Source organism: Pholis gunnellus (genome assembly GCF_910591455.1).
Source record: "Pholis gunnellus genome assembly, chromosome: 5".
NCBI classification, from domain to species: Eukaryota; Metazoa; Chordata; class Actinopteri; order Perciformes; family Pholidae; genus Pholis; species Pholis gunnellus.
The window spans coordinates 6,629,156-6,641,400 of record NC_136531.1 but is presented as its reverse complement, the minus strand read 5'-3'; the positions used below and the strand labels follow the sequence as shown (position 1 = coordinate 6,641,400).

Here is a 12,245-nt window from a genome sequence, read left to right as displayed (position 1 = left end):
ATTAATAGCTGGATCATTGGATAAGTAGGTTAAGTCGCTCCAGTTTGATATGTCGTCAGTGGTACAGCGGCTGGACGTATTCTGGTGGAAATATTCCTACTCTGCCTCGACAGCGCCCCCTCCAGGCCAGTGAGCTCGAGCAGTCCAGCAGGTCGATGACGTCACCACGCAGGAAGTGGAGGTTGGCGGTCTGAGGGGGGGTGTAGTCGCAGAGCGCGTGAGCCAAACGGGCCTTCTGCACAGAGACAGAGCAAAGACATGAGACAGGTGTGTGTTTAAAAAAAGCTGTTTATGAGGTGTAACAAAGCTTACCCCCGCAACTGGTTCCGGGAGACGACGGGAGGTCTCTCTCCCGGGGTGAGGAGGGTGAGAGTAGAGGCGGGCTGAGGGGAGGGACTCCTGAGAGCTGCTTTTATAAGGGTTGGGGTACGGGTTATGTTCAGGTTGGGACAGCAGGCGAGGGGATGCAGCAGGGTCTCTGAGACAGACCACTTTCTCCACGGCGATACTGTGAGTCCTGTAGAAATCCACCAACCGGTTGAGGGAGCGAAACGACTCGTCCCAGATGCAGTACTGACCTCCACCCTCCAGCACCCGGAAATGCTCCACCCTCTCACCGTAGCTGCAAAGTAAGAGAGTTGAGAAATAAAGGATAAAGGAGATAAAGGCAGGTATATGCATGCTCTTTTATGCCCAAACAGCCTGTGGGAAGATGCAAGTTGTTATTCTTCATTCCTCGACTTGTCTCCTCGGTTAGGAATTTATGCTCAAAGGTGATGTGCATACGTCTGTCTGTGTGGGAAATGTGAACTATGCATCACAGGAGGTTTCCTCTCAGGCTATAATCTCATATATCAACACACACACACACACGCACATTCTGACATTTTATAGATTACAGCTAAATAATCAGCACGGATTATGCTTTTTATTTTCTCAAATGTATCAATTGATCTTTTAGATGTGATGAGAAATTCCTCTAGTGCACAAATCGATGTCTTCTGATATCTTGTCCAAAACCCAAAGATATTCCGTTTACATATGATGTAAAGCATAATTGTTTCAGATCACTTTTGTTTGCATTTATTTACACAACAATCTGTATTTCTATTTACACTATTTGTATTTCTTTTCTATGTTTCTATTACTACATGTTTTTTATTGCACTATTGTCTTGCATCTTGTTCTGTATCTGTTTTTGTGTCTTGTTGTTTGCACTTTATGTTCATTATTGTGTTTGGCACCATTGACCAGGGAAACACAATTTAGTTCCTCCATGTACTGTACTGTATATAAATGGATGACAATAAAGTCTCTCTTACCTTAAATATCAAACAATTACTGAATTTATCAAGAAAATCTGCAGATTAACCAATCATTTAAATAATCGTTATTTGCGATGCTAATCTAGACATTTCTGGGATATATTTCACAAAATACACTGTTGTGTATCAGCTGCATATTTCATCATATTGTTATTTTCTTCTCGAAAGAAAAGAACATAATGGTACTTTCCACTATGAAAACTCAGTATTGTAAGGTGAGGAGACATAATGAGCTGCAGCTCCAGCCAACACCTTTTTGCAGTGTCACACTTTGTCTTCTATGTTGTGTTGTTGTTGATTGCTACTGTGCTGGTCTGTTGGGAGTAACTGCGTTTGTGTAATTAGACTTAAATATATTATCATTTTAAATGAAACATGCACGATGTACTTTTACACTACTTCAGCTTGTCCCTCCCGTACACACCTGAAGATAATCACTTAATGACAATAAAAGGAGGGCGTCACCACTACCAGGGTTAGTTTGCTGAGATGCGGCAGCCTGAGAAATGACTGAGGACTTGTAGTGAATAAGTTGGTCAGCAGTAGTTTCTTCACAAGAAGGTCATGATTTTGATCCCATCTCCCTTCTGCATCCGTTTCCTCCCACAGTCCAAAGAAACGCAGTTATGTTAGTTAGAGACTCTAAATTGCTTGTGTGTGTTTGGCTGTCTACTGCAGTGTCCTGCTGATAAAATAATAATGTTCATGGTTTATTGTCTTTTTACAGTAGGTATACAAGAAATACAAGTTTATTTCATATGTTTTATGCTAACAGGAAATTATACATTTCATTCACCAACAGATCAATAGGCCTTTCTCACAGAAGACGTTTTGACGGAATTTCACAGGTGTTACTAATAACACTAACGATGGCTCTGTTGTGTTCAAGTGTCCCAGTAAAAGAGTGAACCAGCCTGCGTGAAATAGTAACCCTTAAATCAACACAGCTGTCATTAATCATTGTATTATTTACACCTGTGCTTGTTCTAATGTCAAAAGGTGTCTTCAGTGAAAAAGGCTCATCAAACCGCAGTTAAACAAAGAGACAGCAATATGTTTGTCCCAAAATATGCTGTATGTGTTTATGTGGTGCTCCCAGCACTGTTTCACCAGTACTAACAATTAATTAAAACAATTAATGAAATAATATACTTTTTCCACCACTGTAAGCAGCGCCACCGTTTTCTTTTTTTGCAATAACAATTAAACAATAATGTCCATCAAAAGCACAGACAAAAAATGTCACTTTAAAGTTTTAAGTGAACTTTATTTTTCCTGTTTTAACAAGCTATAGAAATACACTCAAAACATATCGAGAGTTACATAGTTACATAGTTACATAGTGTGGAACTGGGACGCAAGTAGTTTGAAAAGCAGGTACAAAGGATGGATAGTTCAGAGGAAGTTCACATGCTTTCTATCTCACGTAATACGTTTCTGTGTTAGTCATGATGTCAGACGTGATGAGGATTGAAAGAATTTCCCTTAATGAGTGGCTGCAGTTTACAACTACAAAAACACATCTGTAATGACTCCTGTGAACTCTTCTTGAACATTACCACCCTCTGTTGATCGTTCTGAGGATTACACTCTGTGCATGAGTTTTTGAGTATGTGTGCATAAATAAAGCAAACCTATTATCTCCCCTCCCTTGCAGGCAGACAGATGTTGTGCCTTAAAACATGTGTTAAACAATATGTGTGCGGCGTGTCTGTGGCACGTGTCGATTGCATAATTTACCTGTGTTTAATTCAACACTGAGTGGTGTTACGCAATGCCCTGATTATTGAACACATTTAATTTACCCTCAATGATTAAATGTGTCCCACGTCACTTTGGTGACCCAAATTACATCTCCTCACACACGCACACGCACACACACACACACACACTTACTGTCTGTGCAGCTGTTCTATTTTTAGTGCAACGGATTTAAACATTTTTAAATAGTCTGCCTCTCCCCTCCACCAGCCCTGACACACACTCAAACACACTTTGATGTTGTAACTTGCTAATGTACTGACGGAAGCCAAGCATCCAACTGCACAAATGACAAGAAGATGCTGCTGCCTGCATGTTTCATGCAACACTTCTGGTTGTACAGTATATTCTGTCATTTCACTGTCCTTTTAAGATCAGATCCAGAGGCAGATGCCCAGCTCGCTGCTCATTAAAGACACACAATGACGGTTGAAAGGGAAATCACAGCAGTGCAGCAGATTCAACACATGCAAATATAACTGCAGCACCACAGCACACAAACATTTTAACATCACAATGTGGGAACAGACAACAGGGGCAACAGGGGCATGAGATTCGTCAGACTAGTCTCTAGTGTTTGTGTGTGTTCACTGACCTAACAGAGACAGAAAACTCTCCAGGAGCTGATTCGCTCTCCCTCACAAGGAACACTCCAGCGTCCTGCCACTGAAGACGCTTCTCAGCCTCAAGTCTCGACACCCGTCCTGCAAACCACCTACAAACACACACAAGCATATCTCCTCTTGAGACAATACATCACATTATATCATATTTTGGATGACAAATCAGGTCAGTTATGTATCTCAGTGGTTCCCAACATGGGGGTCAGGACCCTAAATAGGGTCTCAGAATAAATGATGGGTCACAAGCATATTTTTTCAGACTTTTCTCTGATTTTTGGCCTATGATTTATTGAATACTTTCACCTCTTCAGGCCTTAAAATGAAACACTCCAAGCTGGAATTTACAAGTGGACTTAAAGTTTGGGAACCACTGATGGTAGTTAAAGTGATCCACATGTATAATATTATATTTGCTGGAAGAAAATGTCTGTTTTCTATCCTAAATTGATTTGCTGTATAAAATATGTGGACTCATTTATTTATTTTTACGGATAAGGAAGGAGGGAAATGTAGTTCTCTGGCACGTAGCCACGCTTCCCCTGGATCTCTGCTGTGACCCAGCAAGAATCATCCTCCATTTCTGTCACCTATAACACACATGCACAATTATTCTTTCCATGTAGACATGCATGCATTTCAAAAACCTCTAAATGTGTCAACCTAAACATTTACACACACACACACACACTTACCTTGATAATGTCCCCTTTCTGAAAACTGATCTCGTCTGCTTCTGATGCTGCGAAGGAGAAGAGAGCCACCGCCTCCATCCTGATCAGTCGGCCACGGAAAACAGTTTCACTTCATGAATGAAGAGACTGAATACAGCTGTGTGATTAGAGCCCTGCAGGGCGAGGTCACTCTTTTACAGGATGAGATAATCAGTGTGTGTGTGTGTGTGGGCAGTCGCTAACATCCTGCTCATTAGTTAATGAGGAGAGTTTTCTCAGCGCGTGTGTCCCCCTGTTCCTCCATGTGACTGAGTTACAGAGTGGGTGAACACGTGGAGGTGGTGACCGCCCTCTCCATCTCTCCATCTCAATCTCTGATGCCTACCTATTCACTTTAAACTCTGGGGCTTTAACAGAGCATTTCCATGAGGGAAATCAGAGACAAGAGAGGCAGGGAAGGACTGAAAATAACCTCAAATAAGAGTGTGATGCCCTCAAGTGTTTATGGTTATAACAAGTCTTTGCAAAGGTTAACCAAGTGCTTCCAGCTGATTCACACATTAGTTATCAGCTGACATGATGAGGCCTATGTCTCAACTACAGCAGTTAAGATAACTGGAATCCTGGAATTTAAATTGCATTATAAAAAGATAATAAACAGTTCGAACAGTTTGAATCCGACCCATCTCCTCTAAGCACACCTAAGGCAAAATGCCCCCCAAAAAAACTGTAAAAAAATTAAAGAATTATCTGAATCTGCCAATCAACTAGTAACTAAAGTTATCAAATAAATGTAGTAAAGCAAAAAGTACAATATCTCTAAAATGTTGAGTAGACGTATAAAGTAGCATAAAATACAAATACTCAAGTAACACTTGAGTAAATGTACTTAGTTACATTTCATCACTGAGGACGTGCTGATCTGAGAAAGTGTTGGCGAGTGAGGCCGAAGGAAATCAGCCTGGTGCCCTAATGGAGCGTAATGGATGAAATAAAGCAAACATTTAAATTTGGCTCTCAATCTTGGCAGCATGAGACCGGTCGGGGTGTACGGTCTCAGTTTTAGGCCTGTGCGGAACTCTTATTGGTGAGTTGTGACTGACCTCTGCTGGACTTAAAGAAGAGTGCGACTGCAATAGAGACGCATTAAAACACGAAAAAACAACAAAGATCAACAACTTCCTGCTTGGTATTTAATGAATTTACAATGTCGAATGTGTTAAAAAATTGACAGCAGACAAAAGGAGAATAAATTGTTCATCGCATACATTGTTGTGAAGTCAAAAATCACAAAGTGAAACATTGAAATTGATCTCAGGTCTCTAAAGCAACAGTACACGTGTATAAATCAGGAAAATCAGGAGAACTCCTCTTTTACTTAACTAGCTAAAATATCACAAAAGTACCCTGAGTTGAGACTGCGTTGTTCATCACTGATAACAAACCACCATAAGGCCGAGTGTGTGTGTGTGTGTGTCAGTAGCAGTCCACTATGACCTCTTGCCCCGGCTGTGTGTCTGGATGAGTGTGAGCGGCACTCGCGGTCAGTATGTCCTGCAGCAGAGAAAGGGGGGAGTTGTGGATGTGGTCGCTGCTTTGAGTGAGGACGTCCAGCCTCTCGTCCAGACCCAGAGACCCCAACGCCTCACACACGCTCACACCGTCACCTCCCTCGTCCGCTCCTCCGATACCTCGCTCTGCTGCGACGTCACTCCTCTCCATCCCCAGTGTCTTTCTGATCTCCTGCCCCCAGCCCCAGCCAGGCAGTTCACAGGATACCGCTGTCACGGCAGCAGTAGCATCTGGGCAGACCGCGTTTCTGAGTGTCACCAGCAGTCGACAGGCCCTCAGACCCACAGGTCTGTCACAGTCAACCAGACCGCTCAACAGCGCCGAGATGACTCCCAGCTTGACCACGCCGGCCAATGCTGTGCGCGTGTGAAGAGTGTAGGTCTGTTCAGAGACGACGTGATCTGAACCCTTCCTGTAACCCCGGTGGCCTGAAAAGGCTTTATCCAGCACCAGCTCGGCCAGCTCCAGCGTGTGAACTTTCACCTCCCAGTCCAGATCGGCGCTGCCCTGTGAGAGGACGGAGCGCACGCACTGCTTCAGGAGCGAGGCGGAGGAGGCGGACGGCGATGCAGACAAGGAGTGCGAAGAGAACCAGGAGAGGAAGTATTGTACGACAGCCCTCCTGGGGAATCCCTCTGTGTCCTGGGAGAGGATCTCAAGCAGCCGGCTCACTATTTCAGTCTGGAAGGACACAGAGGTTCATCAATACAAGTCAAGTTCACATCTAAACACATTGTTCCTCCAGTTTGTATTTCTCTCTTTATCTTTAGAGGCCCTGAACAACAACACGGGTCAGTAGGTTGCCACCAATTGATTGCTTATACATTTTTTCTGTGATCGGGATGTACACAGGTTAATGTAAAGTCTGAAAAACCTACCAAATACAAGATAAAATAGGTGTCCAGAGGCTCAAGCAGGGGTGGTAATTCCCTTGTTGATTCCTGATCAATTTAAATCTCCACAGGTTTTCAGCATCAACACGGCTGTTTTAACTGTGACTGAACACATAGTAGCATGTCTGTCTAATAACATTTGAACGGGTTCAAATAAATTACAATAATTTTACAGAAATTACAAGGAACACTGTCGTCATCTTTCTTTGTGGACCGTCTCTACCTCTCCACCAAGTTTCCTGAAGTGTGGACGCCATGACAAATTTAACATATGACAACCCAGTATGTGTGGAAAGTTGGACTCAACCAAAACATATTAAAATACTGTAACGTGGTCCGAAATGTTGATCCTAGCAGCTTATGTTAAATTATCCCAAAATCCAAGATAACTGACATGTACCGTCTTACACCACAGCAAGTTCTAGTCTGTTTTTTTCAGATTCAACGCAAAACAATGTCTGCCTACCTCCTCCTCACTGAGTGCTCTCCCCTGCTGCCAGCCATGCGTCAGTGACTTTGCCAGTGCAGAGATGGCGCTGGCTCTCACGTAGCTCTCCGTATCCTGGAGTGCCTCCTTCAGGAGAGGAGTGGTACAGTAGCCGCCCAGCAGCACGTCGGACGCTGTTGACACGGAGACACGCACACCTGCCAGGTGTCCCAGAAACTCCACCGTCGAGTCTCTCACCTCCCAGCGCATGTCACACGCGCGCTTCTTCACTATCTCCACGAGATCTAACATACACATACATTTACCTTCAGGGACACATTACTGTGTATCATAGCCACAAGTGTTTATAGGCTGCTGGTGAACTTTACCTCGTCTGAGCTGGTCTGTGGCAAAGGACAGGTCTGTGGACGCACTCGTCCATTTTACTACGGCCTGGAAGGACTTGTGGAGCACCTTAGAAACACAAACAGCCACTTCAATGATAGAAAACAACAATGACTTACAGTGTATAACCCTCATAAATAGACTCTCATTGTGACTTTAGATAAGGACGAGTCAATGTGGGTGAGACGCTCATGTAACCACACAAACACCCAGCTTACTCGCCCGTCTACCCGTCCTTTACTAAGACGTTAAAATCTGAGGTGACACATACATATAGTACACCTGTGTGTATTACTTATATAAGACCACAACTCACAATTATTTGAATCATTGATTAACCAACTGATTCATTTCTTGATGAATGGTTCTTGTCTAACCATCCCTATTTCTCAGAACTCGACTTACTTGTTTTGTCCGACCAAAACTAAGATATACATTTTTTTCAACGATATAAAAAACAGGCAAAACAACCAATTCATACATTTTAGATGCTGGAACCAGTGACTGTTTGGTATTGCTCCTAAGAATTCCTGATTCATTTTCTGGTGATCGATTACTCAACGAACCATTTCATCTTATACAGTATCTATAGTCAACTCTACTGTCACAGTGACAACTAAGCAAACTGATGATGTGACTGAAAGGCTAGAAAGTGGACCTTTAGTTAAGATTATTATGTCATACTACGCACCTTTGTCCACTGTCCACAAAATTGTACCAGACACTCAATAGATTAAATAGTTTGTTTGTCTACCAACATGCATATTTTAGCAGCATTTGGCCAGTGGATGGTGCTTATTTTGTACCCTGATACTACTGTTCCACTCTCAAATACATTGCTTCTATACATGACAGCATGTACACATCAGTATGGAAAAGAAACATCTGCTTACATTGTGTAGAGTAGATGTTTTGAAAAGCTCTAAAATGACAATAAAAAGTTATTTAACTGAACTATTACGTCCTGTTCTTAAAGCTACAAGATTCTATTTTTTAAATACCTTTTAACGGGTTAAGATTAAGACAATCAGTGAGTGATGGTGTCTTCTTCTAAGTCACTGCTCCCCAGCAGAGGTTTAAAGTTGAAATAAAATAAGTTGTAGTTGAGTATGCAAAAACAGAAACACACAACTTACAGTGGGATCAGAATCAGGATTGTCCAGATATTGCATCAGAACCGTGAACACTTCACTGATCTTCTTCTTCGCTCCTGAAACACAAGATGGAGGACACATGCTAGATGTTTCAACCTGAAAGAATTTCACACACACACAACACATAATGTTCATACACTGCAGCATTTATTGTTGTGTCAGTGCATGATGATATTTTATCTGACTTTCTTCTATTCTGTTTTATTAGATATAATAACTTTTAGACAGATTGGGGCTCTTTTACCGAGTAAATAACTTAAGATCTTCTTTATTTTTCTGTCGCATGTTTCCAATAATTATTTGAGACGTTTGATTAAATTGTAGTTTTAATTTAATGTCATATCGTCATATGTTGTATTGCCGTGTTCAGCTAAATTCTGTTACCACTGTGGCTGTCTTTCCAATAAAGTTTTCCTTCAGGCTCAAGTAAAAGTGGTTAGTAAAAGAAAAGAGAACAATATTCCTATCAGGATCGTCCCACATAAACACACAGTGTTACCTGGGCTGCTGTTGAGAGCCGTCAGAGCCTCGAGGGCACATTTCTGAACTTTGCCACAGCCGATTACGTTCCTGCAAACCTCGCTGCAACCGGTGGACGAGGAGGAGGAGGAGGAGGAGGAGGAGGAGGAGGAGGAGGAGGAGGAGAAAGAGGAGGAGGAGGAGACGCCGCTGCAGATCCTTAACAATGACAGAACTGCAGTGACGATTAAATCTGGAGGACAGGGGAGGACGCCGGACGGCTGGGAGGACAGAGAGAGAGAGGCAGCGATGTTAGTCTGCTGCACATAAAGAATACAGTCCAGCTCCTCTGGTCGTCTTTGCAGCCTCACCGAGAGTGTGATCAGTGGTGTGTTTGTCAGACAGACACAGATGATGGAGATGCAGGAGGTTTTACACTTCAGCTGCTCTTCCACTGAAGACTGATGCTCGTCTGCTGCAGGAACAAAAAGTACATCTACTTATGAAGATGCTAAACATGCTTTATAATTCTTTATCACTGTGTGTGTGTGTGTGTGTGTGTGTGTGTGTGTGTGTGTATCTGTGTGTTTTACCAGTGGTGTTTGTGCCCAGTAGAGTTTGACCAGTTACAATGTGGAGCGGTAGCAGAAGTATCCTCACAGCCCGGGTTGTGTGGACAATATCACTGCTCAGAAACACAGAAGAAGAAAACAGCACCCACGGGTAAATGAATCCATGTTTTCTACTACTTGAACCACCTGACGTCAGAAGGCTGAGGTTGTACTGAAGACACATTCTCTATGCGAGCGTGAAGCCGTGCTGTGAACTGATGCTTACTGGTGACCCCGCCGGAGAAAAGCGGCTGCAGCATGAATGAGGTCAGCGGGTTGGTTAACGTTCAACATGGCCGACAGAAGACGGCCGACGCGTTGGTCTGGGACACGTTCATCAGCGCCGGAGCTGCTGCAGACAAACAGGGACGCCGTTTAACACCGAATCCGCTCATACACACAAAAGGGTTTCACTTGATCAATTCAGCTCTACACTAGCACTAGTACTACTACTCTTCCCGTGTTGCACTGTGTTTGTGTTCATATGAGAGAGACGGTCTACCTGCATGCAGCCAGAATGACGTCCATCAGAGGCAGCGTGAGCTGACTGCAGCCTGCCGTCACCAGTTCCTCCAGAGAGTCCGCGACTGTCTGGAGCAGCTTGTCCCAGAGAGGAGGCCCGGCCTGGGCCAGGAGCAGGGCCAGCAGTTTGAGGATCTGCAGACTCTGACGGAGCTTTGTGTATTTTTTGGGAACCAGCGACACCTTGAGGTACTCTGAGATCGCCGTGACAGCAGCAGTGTACTCTGCGCTGGTACGCGTCCTCCCGTCGTCGTCTTCTTCTTTCTTATCTACGCCGTTACATCCCAGAGACGAGACCGGCTGAAAGAAGAGCAGGATGTGGGCGAGCATTTGATTGGCAGCTGAGGCTACGAACAGACTCGTGTCTGTCTGGAGTTGAAGGAGCGGATCAATGAAATCTATGAGGAAAATAGATTATATGAATTAAATATTGCCTGCCTCCCTCTTTTATAATATACAACATATTAGCAGAGATGGTCTCACTTCCGACATGAAAAGTCACCTGATTGCACAAAGAAACCGAGAGCCTTTGGGTGCTGCAGCATGCTCCGTAAGCCCTGGATCCAGCCGATCCGTAGACAGGGATCCTCCCAGAGTCCAGCTTCTTGCCAGTGCTGAAGGCGGAAGACCTGGTTCAGAACAGAGCGTTCCTGCAGGCGGGAACATCACCACAGTCAGAATTTGTTTGAACAGTTGTGGTAAAATAAAAGTGCAAGGTGTCATTAACTCCACCTGAAGCTTTTTGAAGCCGTCCTCAGTGGCAGCCATTAAGCCGGTGAGTCTGAGGGTGAAGGAGAGCACACCGGGGTCTGAAGCTGTGTTGTGAACCACAGTGGATATGAATTCAAGCAGGCATGGACAGGCCTCCAGCAGAGATTCACCTTCATGAGGAGAAAAGGTGGACATGAGACAGTGGCACAGATCTAACATCCATCTATCCATCCTCAGTTGGAATAAACCTCAAGGTAGATCCCCCTGTTCTCCGTACTCTTTGTGCATTTTCTATGTATCACTTTGCCTTTGGCAGACTTCAAACAGCAGCTTCACTCTAACAGATGCATTTATTTAGGAATATGCACCATGTAAGTATTATATCAAGATAAATAACAACAGCACACCATCCATGTGGCACATTTTCACTCACCCACTCCCTACACGACTGATTCAGTCCATGTTTCTATTGTGTTGTGTTAAATAAATTAGTCTATTATTTTGTATACCCGTTTATCTCCTCTTATTGTCCCAGTATTAGAGCTTGTCTGTGACATTTTTAGACAAAATAATATAATAATCTGCAGATCAAAACAAGTGTTACTTGCAGCCCTATTTTGGATTATATTGTGCTTTAGTGGTTACATTTTCCAGACAAGTAATCAAATAAATTACCACACATGAAATGCCAGACAGTGACTCAGCCTTACATCCTTGCAGTTACCTGGGTGTAACATATAGCAAAATTAAAGCACCTGAAAGCTCCACCCTGAGAGGGAGGAAACCAGAAAGAGAAGCAGACAGGACTAAGGACAAGATAACGAAACTATCCCAGCAAGTTCGGTACTAACCAGCCTCGGTGAGCCCTGAGAACCAGTCCAACAGTTTCTCCAGGCTGGTGTCATCGGGCAGAGACTTCCCTGAGGCCGCCAGCACCTCACACACACCGGGCAGCAGCGACACACACTCTCTATCCATGGTGGTAACGCGCGTGTGTGTGTGTGCACGTGTGTGGATACACTGATAACTTTACAGCTGCAAGTCACACTGAAGCATACGTAGCTTATAGTTTAGCTAAACGTCCATCGCGCGTGGCTTCCCTCTTCTTTTA

The 12,245-nt window shown here is 43.7% G+C and overlaps 2 protein-coding genes across 3 annotated transcripts; both read right to left on the bottom strand.

The window, feature by feature from the left end:
* Positions 1-55: 55 nt before the first annotated feature.
* Positions 56-4,479, bottom strand: LOC306695660 (GRB2-related adapter protein-like; the record flags this gene model as incomplete). The annotated part of the gene is made up of 5 exons (XM_079158963.1): positions 56-235; positions 313-622; positions 3,682-3,801; positions 4,199-4,296; positions 4,402-4,479. 5 exons carry the CDS (start codon positions 4,477-4,479, stop codon positions 56-58), a joined length of 786 nt encoding a protein of 261 aa, XP_079015089.1.
* A 1,104-nt stretch (positions 4,480-5,583) lies between these two features.
* Positions 5,584-12,119, bottom strand: brat1 (BRCA1-associated ATM activator 1). 2 transcript variants are annotated; one of them, XM_079159343.1, is made up of 12 exons: positions 11,986-12,119; positions 11,156-11,304; positions 10,926-11,073; positions 10,404-10,821; positions 10,128-10,253; positions 9,884-9,975; positions 9,662-9,765; positions 9,331-9,571; positions 8,814-8,887; positions 7,662-7,746; positions 7,312-7,577; positions 5,584-6,633 (listed from the first exon to the last, which is right to left on the bottom strand). In XM_079159343.1, exons 1-12 carry the CDS (start codon positions 12,110-12,112, stop codon positions 5,857-5,859), a joined length of 2,607 nt encoding a protein of 868 aa, XP_079015469.1. In that variant the 5' UTR covers positions 12,113-12,119; the 3' UTR covers positions 5,584-5,856. The 2 variants fall into 2 exon arrangements, with proteins under 2 accessions (XP_079015469.1, XP_079015470.1); XM_079159344.1 differs by having other exon boundaries at positions 10,128-10,250.
* Positions 12,120-12,245: the final 126 nt, after the last annotated feature.